The sequence below is a fragment of the Oryzias latipes genome, chromosome 16, assembly GCF_053564925.1.
Source record: "Oryzias latipes strain Hd-rR chromosome 16, Olatipes_Hd-rR_3.1".
In the NCBI taxonomy this organism is placed as follows: domain Eukaryota; kingdom Metazoa; phylum Chordata; class Actinopteri; order Beloniformes; family Adrianichthyidae; genus Oryzias; species Oryzias latipes.
The window spans coordinates 33,502,147-33,524,982 of record NC_136252.1 but is presented as its reverse complement, the minus strand read 5'-3'; the positions used below and the strand labels follow the sequence as shown (position 1 = coordinate 33,524,982).

The 22,836-nt window shown below is 40.5% G+C and overlaps 1 protein-coding gene across 4 annotated transcripts in view; it reads right to left on the bottom strand.

Annotated features, from left to right (window-relative positions):
- znf385d (zinc finger protein 385D) overlaps window positions 1-22,836 on the bottom strand; it is a 112,752-nt gene that overhangs the window by 42,732 nt on the left and 47,184 nt on the right. For all 4 annotated transcript variants that reach the window (XM_023964620.2, XM_023964621.2, XM_078933391.1 and 1 more), the window contains exon 3: window positions 8,705-8,812. In XM_023964620.2, coding sequence (XP_023820388.1) covers window positions 8,705-8,812 — 108 coding nt within the window. The remainder of the gene's footprint in view (window positions 1-8,704; window positions 8,813-22,836) is intronic.

Genomic DNA, 22,836 nt, shown 5'->3' with positions numbered 1-22,836 from the left:
TTCCCCAGCTCCCAAATTCTAAAAAGGAATTAGTTTTAGATCAAAGGAGTGAGCAGGTTTGCTGTTCACCTGAGGAGTAAACCACACCACAAAAATCTCTCATCACAGATGGATCACATGAAACTACGGTTGATCGGTTTTGACAGACGATCCTTCCTGTTGGCGATGCTTAATGTTCCGTCACCAGCTAACATGTTGCTGAACAATCCTGATAACACATACGCCTCATCTGGTTGCGAGGTGAACGTGATAAAACCAGGTTAGATGTGTTTTTGAACTGTGAAGGAGAGCAGGCATCAAGCAGAAAATCAAGGAGGATTGAAATTTGCAGGATGCAGAACAAAACAAATCCCCTGTGTTCTACGGTATTCATTGATTATGTAGCCTTTTCTTTATGTTTTATTATTATTATTTTTTTCAACTTGTCCTGTCCAACAGCTGGGCAAACAGATGAGAGCTGACAGCCTCTTGTGTTGGACATATTTTACTTTAACACCAGGGGTCATGAATCTTCTGACAAACCAGAAGTATGTCTGAATAAACCCCTTCTGTAATCGAGGCCAAACTTTTTTCATTTTAGTCATATTTGAAAATCTTTTGCGTTGGACCGGAAGGAAAAGGAAAGGAGGAAAGACAAGAGAGGGATGTTAGAGAGGGGGGGATAGGGGGGTGATTATAAGGGGGGGTAAAACCATGAAGCAGCATGATATGGATGTTTATCATTACGGTCAGGTTCAGATGTAAAACCAATCTAGAAGGGGCGGGGCCTGTCCACACACACTCAAATGTTATAAACACACCTGTTGGCTCCAAAAATCTCCACATGGCAACATGTACACAATACAAATAATGTTCACACACTCAAACTTATGCATTCAGACCAACTAGTGTGAAATATTTCACTCAATCACGCAAAATATTAGTGCAAAGGTGAGCTAACACCTGTGCTAAGGTGAGTGTTTATGTTCTTCTAAAATGGATGATGGAATGTGAAAAGAAGGAAGGAGAGTGCCCAGCCATCCCCACACCAAGACCCCCGCCGCAGCAGCAGTGGCAGCCAGAACCCCCCAACAACCTGCACGGCAGCAGATAGAGAACAACTGCCCCCCCGGGTGATCACTTCCGCCACCCAGGCCAGGGCCAGCAGGACCGCCACAGGAGCCGCCAGAGCCAGAGAGCAGGGAGGCATGGGGGGGGACAGAGAGTGCAGCTTCGGCCCAACCAGGAGAGCAGCGCCCAACATGGGCCCCACCCCAGAAGAGTGCCCACAGCCCCAAACGAGCACCTCATCACCACCCAGGAGTTCTGGGCATCCCCCCGCCCCAACCCCCGGTACGAGCCAGGACCCCCACCCGCTCCGCGCTCCAGGCAGCCACCCACCCGGCCCACGTTTGATCACGTATCCTAATACGGATATGTTTTTGCAATGTGAAATGTGATTTTGACATTTCCTCCCCTAGTGTTACATGGAAGTTTAGAAGAAAAGTAAACACAAAGAGTTTCTTCCTAAGCAGCAAAGTGGAATAAATCAGGGTTGTAGCTAAAGGGGGATACCCCCGTCCTGCAAAACCTTTGCCCCACTACTTGCCACAGTTACTTCTGAATCTACAACATAAACCACCTTTTCTAAAGTCTTTGAGATATAGAGTAAGCATGCATCAGTTAACTACTGGTTTATAGAGGAAGAGAACTGACTTAAAAACGTGCGTAGCGACACGTTGCCGTGACAGTTTTGAAGATAAAAAGCCAGAAATTGCGGGTTTGCAGCTGTTTATAGACTTTTCATTGAATGTGGCTGCTTGAACACAAGTTGCCATGGCCGGCTGATTGTTAATGTATCTTAGTCCAGTGTTTTTCAACCTTTTTTGAGCCACGGCACACTTTAACCTTGATAAAAATCCCGCGGCACACCAGCATCAAAAAATTAAAAAAAAGGAGAAACTCATAGTCTGTATTGATCTACGGCCCCTCTGTAATCTCACATGCATTTTTGTGATAATTTTGGCAGGAAAAGCTGGAAGCTGCAGCTGTTTTTTCTAAAAGATGTAATAAAAGTTAAGTTAGAAGATTTAAAATTGTTTGATGTGTGTTCGTTGTGGTTGCAAGACGTCAAAGGAAGACTCATTGTGCGCTGAGACCTTGTCACTTTAACCCAATGCATCATGGGAGATGTAGTGCAAACAGCCGCCGAACTCCAGACAGACTCTCGTCTCTGAGCTTCATTGTTTTGTTCACTTGTTCCACGGTCTGAGACCGGATTCTGTGGAAAGCTACACCGCTAAAGACGAGCTTTAGCTGGTATTTTGGTTGGAACTGAGAGACTTTATGAGCTAAATCAGAACAAGGAAGTGAAGACTTTAACCACTTCTTATTGGTCAGACTGATGACATGTGATTAAGCCTCCAAGAATTATTGGAGAAGACAATTAAATGTTTTTTTTTCAGAAAACAGCTGACGCTACGGCTAAGTCGTGGTACTGTCATTCTCATCAAAGTGTCTTTAATAGAATCAAATAAACAGAAAGAAAAAAGTATTTTATGATATTTCATATTCGTAACTACTCAGTGTTTTATCAGGGCCTGTTTGGATGAACACAGAGCTGAAATCCTGGAGATGGAAAATGTTTTTAGATCAGTTAATGAAGGCAATTTCCCACGGCACACCTGACCATCTCCCACGGCACACTGGCTGGAAAACACTGTCTTAGAGAATCTGTAATGGAAGTTGTGACGAACGGGTGATGCTGTGGTACAGTGTCCTTACGCCACACACAGCCAATACTTCTGCATTTGCACTCCCACAACCGTGTTGAACATTACAAAATGAAACATCTATTTTATTGTTTGCAGATCGACAGCGAAGCAGGAGATTTTACACACAACTGTCTCAGTTTCCTTTTAAAGCATTATTGTAAAATAAATCAAACCAGGACTTCTGCCAGGAAGGGCTCTGGTAAAGACAAAAGTTCTGTTCGGGCCAAAACAAACACATTACCTTGGTTTTCATCATTCTTCTTTTCTTATCTTGTATAATTCTCCCATTTTTTGGCTGCTGGAACATTTGGCAGCAGCTCCAACCCGTTCAGCATGTTTGTTTGCCGTAAGAGCCTCTCAGTTACAGAATGACCTTACATTAGTCCCTGTACCGTATCAAGGGGAAGTAAAGAGTGCTTTGCGAATGCGCTGCTGAAAATGTGTTGATGCAACTCTGAAATGATAATTCCAATAATAATTATTACAGATAATTATTTATTGCCTTATTTAATCCGTTATTTATGACCTGTACTTTTACTTCCCCCTTGTATTATTTTTATTCTTACCCATTGTTACTTTTTTTTTTCGTACTATTCCAACTGCTATTTTTTTTTTTTGGCTGCTGTGACAACCCAATTTCCCCCTGGGGATCAATAAAGTCCTATCTTATCTTATCTTATCTTATCAAAAAAAGGAAGCAAAGATTGCTCCCGATTTTTTCACAGTGACATACGTGTTTCTTGTGTTCATCATTCGTGGATGTGCGTAGATGCCCCTCGAGGAATTCGCGGGTCTTTAAGTGAACTCTGTTTTCAGCTCATCAAAAGTTTTGGTCTGTTTAGATTTTTTTGTGCGTGATTTTTGCAAGATGCATAGACAAATTGTGGCTTTCCGTGACCGCTCCACGTATGTCTAAAGGACTTTTCACGCATGTATAACTTTTATTTCACCTATACAGTGCTCATGCCATACTAAAATGACGTATTCAACACACGAATCACTAACAAATTTAATATAAACAGCGCAATAATCACACACCGTGTCTATGTTGATTTACGTGCTCTTTGCATGGTTTATTCATACTTCCGTGGTTTTAATGTGGATTATTCCTGATAAATCTGTAGAAAGTTAAATGTAAAGACCACAGCTTTTCTTACTCTTCCACATATATTACCACATGACCAATTTTCTTCAGTGCAACATGACCAAAGTGAACGTAGTGGCTGTGGGACGCAGCTTTTATAAAAGACTTCCCATGTCCAAGATCAGATCAGATAAGCCAAATCAAAGAATAATAATAATAGTATAAATCAAGAAAGAGCCCTCTGAAGCTTCAGTATGGCTGAAGGTGAATCAAACACACCAGGTATTTACACCTGAAGGGATCTAGAATCTTGTTTTTGTTTTAGGGTCTATCACAAGAAGGAGGTTTTCTTACCAAACAAAGCTGCAGTGATGTTTTGTTTATTCATTAGACCACACAAACGTCCAGACAAGTCATCTTCTCCTGAAAGTAACCTCATGCATCAGGAACCAGTGGTTAAAGAAGCATGGACCCTCGTGGTGAAGACAGTACATCCCATAATTGTGCGTCAGTTCAAAGTAAGGATCCTTCTTCAGCAAAAAGCAGAATCGGGATGTCTGTGTTTGAGAAAACTGAAATTGGGTGAAAAGTTTAGAGTATTAGACCTGAATTTGATTGTCTTAGGGAATCCAACTGTTGTAACCTACAGCTATTAGAACGCTCTACAATGGTACTGGGGCAATTACCATATCACTGGTGAACAATTAACATCACCCAGTGAGGGCCCTTGGGCAAGGCCCTTAACGCTGCTGCCTCCTGAGTGCAGCTCGTCTGCAGCTCACCGCTCCCCCAGGGGGATGGGTCAAATGCAGATAACAAATTTTGCACAGGTGTGACAGATAGTGGGACTTTATTGTTATTATTATATTTGTAACAAGTATCCGAATACTCAGATATTTTTGTTCTGTTTCAGAGACTGGAAAAGGTAGGTACTCTGGGACATCGCTGATTGGACGGTGATATCCAGAATAGTAACATAAAAAAAAAAAACTATTGATCAATGACATGACATCATGTCTGCTAGCCTAGCATGTCGGAGAAGTCATCCGTGAAATCACGTATGTAAAATGTTCATCTAAGGTTTTGGCAGTTTTTGTTTTTTCACTAAAGATGAAAAAATTAAAAACATGTTTTGTGTTGGAAACTCGTCTTCATTTGCTGTCTTGCTTGTAGTCAGCTCAAATTTGAGGATGGAATAACTGCAGAGAACGGGGGGAGCCAGTTTAGCTCATGCTGGTTTGCGGCGCCTTCCATCCGTGAAACCAGGGTTCGACTCCAGGCTGCTCCCTGTTCCCTTCTCTACCTCTGCCGGTTCCAAGCCCAGCTTGAGAAGGTTGCGTCAGGAAGGGCATCCGGTGTAAAAACATTGCCAAATTTACCATGCGACTTGTTCGCTGTGGCGACCCCTGATGGGAGAAGCCGAAAGTGGAAGAAGAATAACTGCAGAGAACCTTTTCAGGTCTTGTTGTTAAATGATCCAAAACAACAGAGATGTTTTTTTTTTACTGTTATTCTAATCTCTTGTTCTAAATAAAAGCATTCAAACCTAATAAATGAAATAGTACGAATCGTGGTTTCATCTGTTTCATAAACTGAATGGGATCGTCACCTGAATGACACTCACATCCCTGTTTAAAAATCTTTCTTTTTTCTCTTAATCACTTTTCATTGTTTACTTTTGGACCGGTAACAAGTAGTAACCCTGTAATGAAGCACGCCACATATCAGGCTGACTCACACACATTACAGGCTCATAAACACGACCCCATCCAGTAAAACATCTTAAAATCCTTAAAAAAAACTTAGCCTTTTCCCCACTTTATGATCTCAGACCATAAACCGCAGTACAAACAGACCCCCTCATCCTGAACCCCACGTTTGGCTGAACGCAAAGAGGATTTTTTTGCCTTCATCCTCGCAGACGGACAGCTACGGAGCCCGTGTGCTGACATGGAAACAGTAAAATACATCTCGTTCCCACAAATTAATATTCCGTTCCCTTGAAATAATTAATTTGTGCAATGTGTCTTCCATGCATAGTAATGTGACCCACACAGACAGAAATGTGAAGGTATCTGCTGTAAATCCAAATATTGCTCACATCCGTGTTTAGGAATGCCTCATGACGTGAATGACAGGTTAATGATGGGCTAAGTAGCATGTAGCCCACTAGCCTTCAGATGTAAAGCGACTGGAAATGATTATGTTAATAAAAGACAAGTCATGAATATTATTATTCCCATTCGACCCTAAACTACAATATGCCATACCGCAGCTGGCTGGCCGCCCGAAGACAAGCTAAAGAGCTAAAGAGCTAAAGAGCTCTGCGGCGGAGCTAGGAGCTACGTCCGGTAGGTGAAGCAGAAGGCGTGGGTATCCAAAATCTTATGATATTTTTCTGATTTTCATTGAGACAATAATAGATCATTCTTGTTTTTATTCATCCCCTCTTGAACAAACGTGGGTCACAGAGACATGGAAGTGGCGTCAGAAAGCGGCTTTTGCAGCAGGATGGACAGAGACCATACCGGGATGTGAATGAACCCAGACATGAAAACGGGATTACCGATGCTTTTGTGCTTTTCAAAATAAATAAAACTGATCTCTAAACATCTTCCGTGTCTTCAATGATATGTAATGAGACGGACAGAAATGTAAAGGTATCTGCTGTGAATCCAACTATTGTTCACATCCCTGTTTATGCATGACGCATGACGTAAACAATTATTTTGTTCGGACAAATGAATTAATTCGTGGGAACGGAATATTATTTTGTGCGAACAAGATATTAACTGGTGGGAACGAGATATATTTTATTTTATTCATGTCAGGACACGGGCAACATAAACAGCAAAGGATCACTTAAAATAAAACAAGCTGATGAACAAACAATATGAATGGAAGGCTTTTTCCATGTAAAACATGATCTCATCCCCGGTAAACACTGACCCATTGAGCGCGTGAAAAGGACTGATTGTTGGGTAATGAAAGGCGGCTCGGCAATGCGAGCGAAGGATCACTCTGATTTAACACATAGAACAGCAGCAATTTTCATCTAAATTCTTTTAATGACTTTCAAAACAAAATGGAATTTAAGAGCTCTTACATAAAACCATTAAATCTAATAAACTCTCACCTCTGCTGGAAATTTTAAACACGGTATTTGTTAGTGGAGGGTGTGGAAGGTATGGATTGTTGCTAGATAGTGAAGCTCAGACATGGTTACTGTCTGAGCTTCACAAACAAGAGTGTAAAAGTAAAGTGGTCTGAATGAGACGGGCTCTGCAACCCGAGGATCCACATGCAACTTTTACCCCTCCGTTGCGGCTCCATGGCTTTAAAAAAAATGATTTATATCAAGAATGGGTTTGTAGTATTGTTTTGTTTATTTTAGTCACCTCCTGTTTCCATGGGTGGGTGTTCACCTTACTGACAGACTGGAATGGACGACCGTTGCCCTCACACCCAACGGGATTTACACTTCAGATGCTAAGAATGGAGCAGCATCTCACTGTTCTTGATCTAATGTTGATCGATTTTCCTTCATTCCATTAGCTTTACCTCTTTCAGGTCAATAATATTTAAATTATTGTATATTTAACTAATAAAGTGATAGTCACATGGGAAAAACTTACAGCACAAAAAAACCTTTTCAACAACAACTTTCATCAAAACAACTTTCTTAAATTGTTCTTGGCCGTTTATTAACGTTTTAATTCACGTTACATCTGCACTTTTTTTTCTATTAAAAGCCTCTAAAAAATGAAATTCCCACCCCGCTGCCTCAACAGGATTTGACCTGCAAATTTCGGCCAATCAGATCAACCAGAAAGGTTACCGCCCCCAAGTGACAAACACCCCCCCTGAACACTGCTCGCAAACCCAGCGAACACGCAGGAGCGCGGATTGCAACCGTGCAGTTGTAAAATGAGAGGTCACTCGGTTAGCATTGCGCGGTTGTAAGGTGCCTCACTCAGTTCCTCAGTTATCTTTGTGCTTGTTTAATTAATGGCAGCCATGAAGCGCCATATTTCATTGTTAAGTCAATGTACAGATGCGATCAGAGATCCTACAATGCATTTTAAGCACATAGTGGGCGTCACATCCAGAGATCAATGCCGTTGAAATTGCGTCACGGCAACCAAGGATGCACTCAGCTTTGATCCGTGATGTAGTCATTGGATGGAGTCCAAAACCAATATGAATAAATGAACAAAGGAATGAATAAAGCTTTATTTAGATAGCAGTTTCAGGGAACCAAAGTGCTTCACAGTAAAAGAAAGACAACATGGAGGAGAAGCTAACAATTCTCTTCACTTGACTATGATTCTTTTCTCATTTGCATCAAGAAAATAGTGACAAGGTCCTCCAATTTTATCCTTATATTGATTTTAAATTTTTTTCTGTCCTCAGAGAGGGACAGGAAGTCGTCAAACTGGGTCACAGAGAGATGATAGAAGTACCGCTGAACGCGCCATCATTGAGACGCAGCTCCTGCAGTAGATGGTGAAGATCACCGTACTGGGAGAGTCTCTGAATAATGTCATGAAGCCATACATGGAGACGTGGTTACCAAAGCTTTTGTAGAGCTCTTCAAAATAAATAAACCGGATCTCTCAACATCATCTGCGTCTTCCATACATTCTAAATTTGATATACAGTACAGTCAAAAATTGTGGAGAAACTTGGATTCATCAGAGGGTTCAAGCAGAAAGACAAAGGTGTGTCTCGTTTTTGACAAAAACATCTGGGTTAGAGAGTCAAACTAGTTCTGTGCTCCAGTTCTCTGAAGCATCATTTGTTTCTGTCTGATGAAACTTTGTCAGAGAAACTTTTCGACTTTTAATCAAAGCAAAGCTGCCTTCACCTGGGAGTTGAACCTCAGCTGGCAAACGCTGCAGGAGACGTGCTTCCTCTTGATGATGGGAGGGAGGCCGAGGGTGTGATGGAGGATGGCTTTTTGAACCGGGTCCATCTAGAGGAAGGAGAGAAACAAAGACTAATGAAAAGATGGCTGACGCTGACCCGCGGATGCCACCGCGCTCTGAAGAGTAAACAGGTTGCTCGGCTTCGTTAAGAAAGCCAGAAATCAATCTTTCATGGCGTCAGCGGGTGAATTCTGGCTTATAGGAGGATTAATTCCATTTCCTGAGCCGAGCTGCGTGCCAGAACCCTCAGTGACCTCAGCATGGGGCAACTTCTTCAACAGGACAGTGAAACATGACATTTGGTCAATCTTCCCACTCTGACTCCAAGTAAAATCAACACTTTGGAAGCCTTTTTTTTTTAAACAGTTCAATTCATTTTTATTTACGGTATATAGCCCAATTTCTACAACAACAGTCGACTCAATAGGCTTCATACTGGTAATTGTGTAATGAACATGAAATCATAAAATAGTTAAGAGGTATTGGGCGCAGTTTTGTCAGAATACTGGATTCTGACTGACACCTAAAGAAGTTCTGGTCACGCAGACTGGTCTCTATTCCAACAGAACCTTGGAACACAGTTTATCACACCAGCAGGACAGTAGAAAAACATGAGTAACTTATAGTTTACTTTAACCTATTTGGTAAATTTGATAATACTTGTATATTGATATACATTTAATGCCCTTTGAGGCATCCATAATCAGAAACATATAGACATCTTGGAAGCAACTGTCCTCCCATTTGTGTCAGACGGTTCCCGCCTTTCAATTCAATTCAAATCAAACAACTTTATTTATTCCAGAGGGGCAATTCTTTTTAAGGTGCAGACTCTAGCATTTGAAAAAAAAAATGTTCATCACGTAGACGCAGAAAAAGGAAGAAAAAAAGAAATAATCTACAGTACTATAATTCCTCAATAGTGTCACAAGAAAAGTTAGAGGGCTGGACCCAAGTGCAGCAGGTTTATTAGCTCAGCTAAAAGTCCACAAAGCTAAATAAGGGTCAATAACAGGCATACGATCATCAGAGGAGAGACGGGGTAGTCAGGATCCAGGTGAGAGTTGGGGAAGAAGATCAGCTCCAAATATAACTCACTAAAAGAATGTTTTTTTTTAGCATGCCAAAGGTAATATATTACCATATATATGGATATAGTTTACTCTGAAAGGCTGAAGAAAAAAAGCAGGATAAAGGCCCTTAAGCTACAAAAACAGAATAAAAAATGTTCCAATGACAGTTTCTAACCATGGTAACAGCAGAGGAGCAAATAAAATCCCATTAAGATGTCTTTTTTTGGTATGTATTCCGTTCATTTCTTATCTGTTGCAGATATTCGGACTGTAAGCAACCAATAAATATTAGGGGGGAAATAAAAATCCCTTCATGCAAAATCTTCACTTGATTTTTTTCCCTTTTTTGTAGAAAAGAAACTTTTGAAGCCACTTCAAAAAGCATTTTCAATTTCCTTTCATTGATTTGTTTTGGAAAATAAGCATGCAAAAATAATACTTGGAATCATTCCAAAAAAAAGAAGACAGCAGTTGACAGAACCCTGTTTGTTAGAGTGTGGAGGCTGCATCTGGACCATGTCTCCAACCTTCCATCTGTGTGAAGTTTTTAATAAAGCCATGCATCCACATCCTTGCTTTTGCGCTTTGGCCTGAATCCTGCAGCTGCACCTGCTTGTTCTCCCGCCAAAGCCAGAGCAGATTTAGCAAGGTTATGCAACAGAAATCTGGCAGAAAGTCATTAAACGTGGTTGAAAAGTGAGCAGACACCAAACTCTGCTGCAAACCTGGATGACTTTAGTCCGTCTTCCAGTGCGCACATTTGTTTTCGTTAAAAACATGATGTAAATGGATGTTTGTTTAGTGACTTTTTTCATCATTAGAGTGATTTCCTTTTCAATAAAAGGCAGATTTGTTTATGTTGCAGGCGTTACCGGTATTGCCGCGGCTCCTCAGGTCTTACTCGGATTCTTTCGCAGTTGTCTCATTAATCTGATGCAGTTCTGTGCTGCGGCTTCATTTTCAAGTGGAAGTCCACAGCATGAAACGCTTCTAAGCTGCTGCTGCTCAGATAATGACTATTTAGGGGCGGATTGATGGTTTATTTGTCAAGGTAATAAAAAAAAAACTCCAACGAACAGACAAAAGACCCTCCGCTGGGCAGCAAGCGCCTGCATTTCAGCTTCAAGAGTGGCTGAAAAGCTGCATTGTTGCCTGTTTGTTTGGCGTGTCTTTTCCTTTGTGTGCTAGCAGAGAAAAAGAACAAACACCTTCACTTCCCTGCCACAAAAAAGAAAAGTCTCACTCGGCTGGGGAACGTGGAAAGGTGCTGGAACAGTGTGGGAAGTACAACGTTGTTCTGCACATAACAGGCTCAATCATTTTAATTGAGATTTACTGGCTTTCAAAATTGCAACTAAAATTTATATTCAATATTAGGAGTGACCAAAAAAGGCAAAGTTAGATTTATTTCTCCAAACTGCAGGTCCAAGTCCTTGTTTTTGCAGATACAAAAAGCGCCAGACACTTAAAAAGTAACTCCTGCTTTTTGGTAACCACCTGCACTGGCAGCGAGAGCACAGTTAAACACCAGACAGATCTTTTTTTTAAAGACTGACTTATGGAAGCAGGTTATCAGGTGCAGCTCAGGCAGCAGCTTGGAAACAAAGTCTGGCTGAAAGTTGGCCTCACTGTCAGCGCCAAGCGAATCAGGAGCAGCTGGGTGGGCAGGCAACCGGGTCGGCTCACCGGAGGAGGAGGTCGTCTCAGCGAGGGCAACTAGAGGCCGAATGATGCAAGAGAGGAGGAAAAAAAGGTCCAGGAGAGGCAGAACCGTCAGACTGAGAGGAAAAAATGACTGTCAGTCGTCCTGTCTTTGACCTCGCTGGAAAATATTATTTGAGGAGGAGAAAATGATAAAAACCTGACATTTCTTCCTGCAGTATTTCAAAGCAACGCTTTGGGGCTTCAGATGGATCTTTCTGAAGCCTCACAGTGACCTACCTCTGCCTTTTAATGAAATAAAGGTGACAGAGGTGATGCAACACCAGGGTATTGCCGAGACATGCCGACCGAAAAAAGGGGAAATTAACGTGATTCAAGAAGATGAAAATGTTTTTTTAACATGTTCTTTTCTGATGATGGGGACACAGATCAAGAAAATCTATTTTAAAGTTTCATTTCTAAGTATTTCTTTATTCGAATTCAACAACAGCAGCAGTAAATGCAGCAACAGCAGCAGCAGTGCAGCATGCAGGCCCATACTGGTTAACAAAAGTAAGCAGCAGTTATAGGATTCATGGGTCTTTTCTCATTTTTCCTTTTCACAAAGGCCTTGAGTTCTAATAAAAAATGATTGAACACAAAATTAAATTATTTGCCTTTGGGTTCCTCGATTTTCCTGTGAAACTCATTCTTGATCTGAAAACTAGAAAAACCTGAGGATGGAAGGAAACAGAGATTTCTGTTTGCACTTCAAGGTGACAAGAAGTAAAGCTGATGCCGCTGGCCATTCTTGACTGAAAATGATTGTTTTAAGATGTCTTTAAAGTCGTAGCAACCCAATCTCCTAGAGATTTCACCTTCTAACTCCTCGAGCATCATTGGGAAGCTACTTGGGAACAAATTTGAGTTTTAAAGTTTGTAAATTTTGAACGATGTTAGCGTGGCGAGCTCACAAAGTGGCATTTCCATGTAGCTCGCATTTTTTTACCCGCATACTTTGAATATTAAATACATGAATCCTTAGCTCAAACAGAAAATCCCAAAATTTACTTTTGCAGATTCTTGTAAAAATGACTTAAATAAAATGGTTTTTTTACATGAATTTGTCAGATGAAGGTCTGACCAGGGTGGCAGGGGCAGACAGGGCGAGTGGGGGGTATGTAGCAGACACTCGGCTAGCTAGGGAGGGTAAAAAGGGGTGGCGAGGGTGGGGACGAATAGTACATGCGGGCCAGAAAACGCCTCTTGTGGTTTTAAATCTTTTAATTTTTAGAAGTTTCTAAAAAGTCGTCTATTTTTTGCTGAATTTCTTCGTACAGTCGAGTATAAAAACAAAGTTCTCAACATCACTAATTAAAAACATGTTTAGGTTGGTATTATTTTAAAGGGGAAAAACCCAATCGGACTCGCAGGTGGGTCATCCAAATGTGATTCCTGGAGGTGATCTCAGAGGAAGATCCCTCCTCATTGGCTCTCTCAGAGCGCCTGTAAGCGATGCACAGCATCCCAAAGTGGTTTGTGGGTGTTTGCCAGAATGTCAAACGCTGCAATCATCATTGAAGTGTAATTGTGTTTTGGAGCAGCAGTCAAATAATCTTTAGAAGAAGAATTTGCAAACAGAACGTGACACGGAGCCGCCTGCTGGCAGTCAAGTCAGGGAGGGAGCTCAGAAAAGTGAATGCATGGACAGCTGTCCAACTGCCGGCTCCATCATTACTCCTGGAATGGAGATGCAAAAGCTTGAAAAAGACTTGTTTGAAAGCTGGTGCTAACTATCAGCAATTACGAAATCCTCTCAGCAGCTGTCTGCAGCTCTGAAATTAACATAATAGAAGCCTGCAAAGCTATGAGGAGATAGCAGAGCAGTTTCAGGTAGCCGTGGCCGCGGTACATAATGTAATTAAGGAATGGCAGTTACCAGGAACTGATGAGGTCAAGCTGAAAGTCTGCAGCAAAGAAACTTTTTGAAAGTACTGCTCAGAGGAAAATGTTGAATCAATATCCCAATTTGACCCCAGCAAAGGTCTGGTAGACCGGTGACGTTTTTCCACTGTTGTGTCGGATGTTTGGACTGAAATAGAACAAACTGAACTTTCTGCTGCAAAAAAAAACAAACGTCAGGAGAAAAAATAAGAGCAGAAACTATTCATTGGTTTACAACAATGTAGTTAAATATTTAGAAGTTGGGAAAAAGTCAATAGCCATAACAGAAGAGTGACCTTCACCACAGGTAGATCTGATTGGAACACAGAGGAAAAAAGCAAAGACCTTTTTTTTAAATGAGGGTTGTTTGTTTTGTTCAAAGGGTTTGGAAAAACCTCCAAATGCAGCAACAGTACAATCAGTTGTAGAAGGTGGGTGTTAATCAGTTACAAAAATATAATATGTCATAAATATATATAGTTTTATTTAACTGGAATTTTTGTGCAATTGTCAGATGGTTTTATTCCCAACACACAAGAAAATTGATTTTTGCCTTTAAATTCTCGATTTTGAAAGACACTTTTGTCCACAAAGAATACGCTCTAGAATACACGACTACAAATAATTTAAGGTTTTGAAAAGATAAAGATATGAAAGCATAATCCAATATTGAGGCTACACAAGATACAAAATAAAAAATAACTCCAACAAATTATATTCATTTATATTGATCCTGAGTGAGTGAGGAGCCCAAACAAACACAGACTCCACCTTTTGTTTTCACAGTTGGGCTTTGTTGGTTTAATGGCTCCGTAAAGCACAGCCCAAAAAAAAAAAGTCCGTCCTCTTCTAATCGCATCTTATCTTTTTCTTCCTCTGAGTCATTTAAAATATTTGACAATCCAATTGAATTAAATATTTTAGGTGTTAAGTAGCTTCAATTAAAAGTTGTGTTTTTTTATTGAACATCTAAATTATTTAAAATCACAACATTTTCAAAGACGTTTACTGAAGGGAATGATGGACACAGCAGTCTCAAGATCAAAGTAGATGGACACAAAGATAACAACTCATTTGAGACTAATTTAATTTAACAAACTACAACACAATTTTAAAAGATGTAGACGCCCTGTCATCTATCTATCTATCTATCTATCTATCTATCTATCTATCTATCTATCTATCTATCTATCTATCTATCTATCTATCTATCTATCTATCTATCTATCTATCTATCTATCTATCTATCTATCTATCTATCTATCTATCTATCTATCTATCTATCTATCTATCTATCTATCTATCTATCTATCACCCTCTATGGTTCATTTCTACTCTTTGGTGCTTTGGAGGGTCCATTTACTTTCACACAACTTTGAACTGCACCAGGATTCACTTGCAAGCACACAGAGACTACTGGTAGAACACAGGAAAATCCTGGGAGAACACAGTGGGTTGGCCCACCCAGTCAGACGAGCTGTCACACCAAACTAAGGCGGCTAATAGCATGATGTTGGATAGAGGTGTAGACACTTATCCCGATGGTATCATCAGAACTCGCCGGTGAAAAAGTTAAGAGAGTGGCGTCTGGAACGGCCTAAATACTCCAGGCAGTTAGGTCCCGGTTCGTTTTCGAGAGCGCTGTGCGTGACGGTAAACCAAACCAGCCGACGGCATCATCCACCCGTTTGACCTGAGTACGTAGGACCGAACTTCAGTTCCACCTATCTGGAGCTGAAGCTTTGCCAGTTAACAAAACTAAACAGATGTAGGTGATATCAGGGTTCAAAACAGATGGAGAGGACTCAAACTGGAGCAAAGTCTAATTAACAACCGAATACTGATGCTGGTACTACAAAGTACATGAATTGTGAGTGTGCAAAGGCAGGGGGAGAGTCGATGTTTAATGCTTTTACAACTTATTCTGTAATTACCTGACGCACCTACTCAGCAGATGGAAAAACTGAAGTGCATAATGATCTTTTAATGGTTGATGCATTAGCAGAGAACGTATAAAGTGTTACAAAAAATGCTGCCGGCTCTTTCAAAGTACCTGATATCAAGACTGAATTATCAAGTGTCCAACTGCAATCAGAGGCGAGACTTCATTAGAAGATGCTCAGAAAACCCCCCCAGAAAATTTTTGGTGTTTTTTTTAAACAGCAGTGGACTCTGAGGTACAGTGGAAATGTGGATCCTGGCAACAGAAGAACACTATATTGCATTACCACCGCAGGAGCTCTGCCTTTTCCCTCACACACAGAAAGAAAGGGTTATGCAACATGCAACCTTTGTGCTGTGAATCTCACCCAGAGTTTTGAAGAGGAATAAAAGGGATGACACACTAAGTTGGCCAAGCTCGCTGGCAGAAGATGTGCTACAGCAGGGAAACACTCCCTGCTTTGTGATGGGAAACCGAGCTCTGGAAAGTTGAAACTCAGTTAGAAACATCTGGGCCAAGAGAGAAACAGTGACCTCTTAGCAGAAACATGCACTGGGCTACAAACATGTTATTTCTCAGAGCACAGAGGCTATGAAAATTGCATATTTGGGTCCTGGATTAGCAGCCACACAGCAGAGAGCAGAATTCCAAATCTGTTATTCATACGAGTATATTCACAATGCAGAGCTGGGGGACTCCGGCTCGTCTTGAGCATCTTCTTCCACGTATCTTTTAAAGAAATCCCCCCGTCACGCAGCATTTCCTCCCTCCCTGGAGTGAGGGACGTCTGCAGTGAGCAGCTGCAGTGCCACGAGTCCCACACTCATCAGCCACCCACCGAGCCAAACAGTCCACATGAGTCGCGCCTGCCAAAGACAGAAACGCTGTGGGAGCAAATGTTGCATGACGTGCGCCCAGTCCAGTGATCACGACACAAACACGCACATGCACAAAAGCCCGTCACCTATGTGTCTCTAGCCTCCAGCAGTGCACGGCACAGCATCTCAGGACACGGCAACTTTAGTGTCAACTCTCAAATTACTTCCAAGAGCTCTGATATGCAATTTTTTTCCCCCTCAGCAGGTCAGGCTCCAGCGCAGCCACCTGCCAATCATCCTGATGAGCTGTCTGCCTGAAAACAGGCTCTGGCCGGCGGCAGCGGTAACAGGAATGCCACCGCAGACAATCAGAGAGCAGGTGAGTGAAAAAACGAGGCTGCATTAAGAGCTGGACATCATCCCAGGATCACTTCTACTCGCAGTGTTGAAGCAGAGATCAGGTCTTTTTTAGCAGTTGAACAGACATGAAGGTAAGACATGTGACAACAGACAGGTGAGCACATGTCCTCAGTTCACGTCCAGCGTTCTTGATTTCTCAGGAGTTCAGACGGATTTCTTAAAAATGCTAGAATTCCAACTCAACGCATTAAGAGTCGGCTGCGTCCTCAGTGTTGTGCAGTTCCCTTAAGGCTCGTACGACCACCTCAGGGTGGTATTATTATTAGTATGACGAACGAGTGATGCTGTTGTATGGTGTCTCTACGACACACTCTAGTCATAAAGAACGTGTCACACTGCCACTACATTTTTTTTGCAAATTTTCCACGTCTGAAATCTCTTCTCTAGTGAACGTTATTCATAAGTGTTTCTTGCATTCGTCGATGTGTGCAGACGTCATAAAGTGTTTCAGCGGACGGGTCTTTACGTGAATTCAGTAAATCTCTTCCAAATGTATTGGTTGGTTGAGAATTATGCAGTTTAGGTGTATTTTACGTCGTTTACTACATTGATTTTTGTGAGATGTGTCTTTTCACGACCGTTCCACGTATGTCTAACCAATTCCCGCATGCACCACCGATGTCTAACCTTTATATCGGGTATCAGCTCACATATCACTATAAGATTACGTAATTGACGCATGAATCACTAACGAATTACATATAAACAGCGCAATATTCACGCACGGTTCATATTCTACGTTGATTTATGTGTTCTTTGCGTGGTTTAACCCTTGTGCTATTCTATGGGGTCCAGATGACCCGATCTTTACATTAACGTGTTCTCCCTACAATGACAAAGGTGGATAAAGGTGGAAAGATTTCATGTAATCCATGGACACCAGTGAAGATCACAAATCATTGAAGAAAAAAGGTTCAGAACACTGTCTAGTGGGTCTAGATGACCCAACTTCCAATGGTAAAGTGCCTAGGATAGCACAAGGGTTATTCGTACTTCTTCCGTGGTTCATTTGTGATAAATCTGTGAAAATGTCACATAAAGACTACAACTTGTCCCACTTTTCTATGTTTATTTACATCTGATTCAATATTTATCCGTAAATGTACGTAGTGACTGTGGGACGCATCTTTTAGTAATATGTGAGAACTAGTTTCTTACTGACTGCATGCAAACACTGCATGTGATATAAAAGAGCCCAGAGGACGCAGACACTAACTACAATGATTTTTATTTTATTTCTCAACCCTCCAAGACCAGAGCTTTTGCTACAGTGTTGACGTTCTTTGAATTACCCTTATTCCTTTACTGTATATGCAATGATTGTAATTCCAACAGATTCAGAAGTAGAGAAAAGTAGCTTCACGCTCATATGCAACACTTGACAGAGGTCACGTGATCACACAATCAACATGAACTCTCAAAGAAAAGTGACAAATGTGCCATTTTCAGCTTTAGGTCTCACTAGTAATCGGATTTTTTCATGCATTTTGAAAAAAAGTCTTTTTTTTTAAAAGTTACATGTGAGGGCATTGATGAAGTCTAGGTGTAGATAAACTAAAACAGCAGATGATGATGCTCAGCACAACTACAACAATCAACAATATCTGCAACAGTACAACTTAGTAACCAACTGTGGTTTCTGAGAGCTTGTATGCAAATAGAGTTCACCCCATGAACTCTCCAAACAAAAAGGGACCCTACCATTCAGAGCGCTGGACCCGTCAGCAACACAAAAAGCCGGCTCGGTGATGAAAACATCAGGTCAACACAAAGAAACCTGTATTTTCATGAGAAACCATTTCACCATTTCATTCTGATGGCTTCTAATGTAGAGGCACAACTCGTGTGTGTAATGAGGGTTTATTTTTTGTTTTTGACATGTTTTTGTGGCATTTAAAAAGATTAAACGTGAGTTTGAGTATTTCTTTTTTCAAATTGTTGTGAATCAGGAGCAGATGAAAAGCTGCAGATGGAAAAAAGATGACATTTGTGACGTAGAAAACACTCTGGGCTACAGGCTCCCTGCTCCGCTCCATTCTGATGCATCCACTTGCAGACAAATAGATCACCGTTTTTCTTGCACTGCTCATATTAGGATGGGGGTGTGAAGGGCTAAGCTAGCTGGAGAGGATTTAAACAGAGAGGTGACAGGCTGCTGCAGCCTGGTCTGTTCAAACTCACAGCTGCTGCGTTTCTTGATGCAAACTACTGATTAACACTGAAGTAAAGGTTTTCCGAACAGCTTGTACTTTTAGTTTAATTCAATTCATAAGAGATAAACCTTTGATTTAACCTACTCCTCTCCTCCTTAAGTGCTATTCTTTTTTTGAAAGGTGCAATAACAGATAACTGGGTCAGATGAGAGAAACCAAGGCTGAACCTGTTGTTTAGTCAGTCATGATGATGTCTGTCAATCTGCAAATTAAAATAAAAAAATAAAGGTTTTGAAAACATCTTTGTCATTTCTGAGCAAACATTACTTTTGCAGCCTCTTTATTTGCATTTCTTATTAATGCGGCCAGCAAATGAGCAAAGGTTTTGGTACAAACGGTTGCATTTTGGAGAAATCCAGCACGTCTGAGGCGTGTGAAGGATGTGAGAAAATCTCTTTTCTGCCGCTCGGCGGGCGTCTCGCCTCATCCGCCCGCCAGTCTTTGGTTTCCACTGATGTGTTTTCTGTCGGGGGAGACGTCAGGACGCCGTCGACAGCGGGAGAGAATAAGCAGGTCATTTACTGGATACTATCTGACAGCCCGCAGAAGGCCTGTCCATCTCAAAGTTCAGACAGCCGCCGCTGCCGCCGCTCCCTGCAACCCCTCTGGATGATGTGACAGAACGAGACAGTGATGAGCTGAGGCGGCGGCGGCTGACTTTTACTGAATGATAAAAGGGTCAGGAACACGTGCCGGGTGATGTCTGCTTTTGTGCTAAAGGTTTGGAGTGTCACCTCTCCCACACATCTCTGGGTGTGATGGAGGGATCCATTGAAAAACAAATCATTTGCATAAAAAATACCTGGTCTTTGACATTTTGCTTCAATTCATCTGGTTAAACTGCTCAAAAAGGGGTGGAGTCAGGGTTACACGACAAAATATACCTAACGCCAATTGTTTTAGATCATTTTTTAAAATCAATTTAATGACCAAATACTCATTAGTTAACAATTCATTTATTTTCTACACAACATAAGTCCGGTGTAATATAAAAAACCCATTTGGTTAACCTCAAACTAAGAAAAGTTCATTTCTAATGTTTAAATCTATGGTACATTTTTCTAAATTATATATTTTGTGTGTCACTCTGCTGTTTTTTATCTGAAGGATCCATAATTTAAGAGTAAAACTTACTTCTTTGGTCAGTTTAAATCACAAAAAACTGGTACTGAAAGAAGATTTGGAACTGCACAGAATCACAAATTAAATCCTGACATTTATTACTGAAATTTTGATCAATTCTGTGTTTTGGCCGCGGATGAAACATTTTACATCTGATTCTTGTCAGACACAAAGTTTTTCAACAGAAAGGTGCAGAGATGGGATTTCACACGGAGAACCCTGCAACCTGGAACCAAAATGAGTCCAAGAACACAAAGAGGACTCATCCAGGAGGTCAGAAAGGAGGTCAGACCTCACTGGACTCAATTCACGTCAGAGTTCAAGGAGAAAGACACTGCTGGAACATCATGATGATCCACTAAACTTCTGGACTGCTGTTCTGATGACAAACAAGAGGAACCTTCTGGAAGGAGAGCTTCTCCAAACATCTGGACTCAAAATAACACCAAAATCAACATCAGTTAAAAAACGGCGGCGGAAGTGTGATGTTGTGGGACCGTTTTTGGAACATTGGGAGCATTTCAGCAGTTGTGTTTTAGCCCTGCAGTGACTTACACATCCAAGATTGCATAGATGCCCAAACAAATATCATCACTGGAATTATTAGATTTTTGCAAACTAAAAGAAAAAAATGGGATCATAAGGAAATCCTCATTTCAACAGTACTCTAATGTTTGGATTATCTATAAAAAAAGGTATGAAAATAACTGCCTGGTTTTAACACTTCCTGTTTCAAACCATTTGTGGATCTGGTCTTAGTATTACTATTAATCGTTGTTAGCTGTGGTCGTAGTATTATTGTTGCACCAACAGTAACAGCATTAGCTTTGATGATATGGAAACTCCGTTTGTACTACGGGAGGATACCAAACGCTCCCCTGAGTTCACATCAAGAGAATTTTGTGCATTTCTGGATTTAGTGAAAAGCTACAAAACACATCAGACAGAAGGTACAATCCATATTAAAAATGGGAGAAATCTAAATGTTTTAATCTGACATCTCAGTACTGGATTTCTGCTATTATAACAATAAATGTGCTTAAATTTGAACAATTCTGCAAAAAAGTATTAGGGCCACCAATATAGAAAAAAATTAACTAATATGAGGATAAAGTTGTAAAATTATGAGAAAAAAGTCAAAATTTTACAACAATGAAGTCATAAAATTCAGGTTTTTTTCTCTGAAGTAACATGCTACGTTTAGCTGTTAAAATGTTTCAACAAAGACAATCGAACATTACCTGTTTCATTTATGCTAAGATGACATCAGCTCAAGAATTGCAATTAATCTGCTAAATTTTTTAGGTAAAAGTCCAACTTTATTCTCTTTAAAATCATTATTTTTCAATGGTAAATATACAACTTTTTAAAAAATACATTTACCTTTTTATTCTCAAAAAATGTTGCCTTTTTTTCAAATAACTGAATGGCTATTTTAAAAGAATTATAACCTTTTTCTCACAAATATATATTTATTTCTGACGTCCGTAATACACCGTCGTACAAAACTATTACGGACATTGACGCCGGCAAATATGATAATAATTAGCTTCTTGTCTTGTTAGCTTCTGGAGGGAAATATTGTTTCAAAAATGGATGAATAAACACGTTTTTCGTCTTCATAAATCCTACCTTTAAAGGGCTTTTAGTTGATACTGCTTTTGGTGCATCTACGCTATCTACTATTTTTGCCTCTATCTAATCGGAGTCTAGGAGTCTAGATCTGCACACGTCAAAATGTCAAAAATGTTTTTATGTTTGAGAAATCAAAAAAGGGGCCAATACGTTTCTGCAGCACAACCCCAGAGGGATGTTCTGGAGTTTCAATATTTTTCTGGTCTCCATCTCAAAGTGCTTATCTCTAATGCAGCTCTAAACATAATGGACTCTTTCCAGCCAGAACAACAAGCCGTCACTGTCAAAGTGCCTTCAGCCTTAAACAGGTACATTATTTCCCCTCCTTACTTGAGATGTGTTGCTGCCAATGTGTGTTTGAATCACTTAAGCAGAGCGCTGCCGTCTCTGCAGTGTGGACTCCACCCAGAGCCAGCCCACAGGATCCAACTGTTTTATCAGAGCAGATGTCAAGTAAACCAAGAACAACAGCTGAACTGCTGCCAAAGTAACTGGCGGTGGAATTTCAGCTACTGAATGTTTATCGTTGGAACGAGTCCCACAAACAGCTGGAATGGATCTTGGGAAGGAACACATCAGAAATAGAATATAATTATAATTTGACCAGGACATTTATTGAGTTTTTTGGTAATAAAAAGCATCAAAAATGAAATTCATTGAACAATTTCCTCTATATAATCCAAAATACATCACTGTCAGACATCAGGCATCAAGGTAAAAACTATCACTTCCTGTTTTCAAGGCCCACTGGAGCCAGGTCAGTTCATCAAGTAACCAATAGGGTGGCTTGTTACACAAGAACATCTGTCTCTGTGAACTCTGAGTTTCCTTAACTTATTTACTATAATGTAAGAATGACTTTACATATGAACATGACTGTGGCGATAGTGACATGAAGATGTCCGTTAAGGGTTTCGGCCAACCGTTCTTTACATGAATTTGGTTTTTAGCTGCTCAAAATTCTTGGTTGGTTAGGAATTACGTAGTTTACGTGTATTTTACGTAGTTTATATGCAATTATTACGTAAATCTCATACAAATGTGCATTACTTTTGCAAAATTGTAATTTGTAATTGACACATAAATCCTACTATTTTAGTCTTAAATTTGATGCACACATTTTTAAAACGATGAAACTGTATATAAAGAAATATCAACTAATTTGGCATTCTTTCAATACAACAAGTACTAATTTAATTAAATGAGTCCAATTAATCTCGCCATAAAGTTTTGAAAATTAGCTAAACTTTGAGATTTCACGGA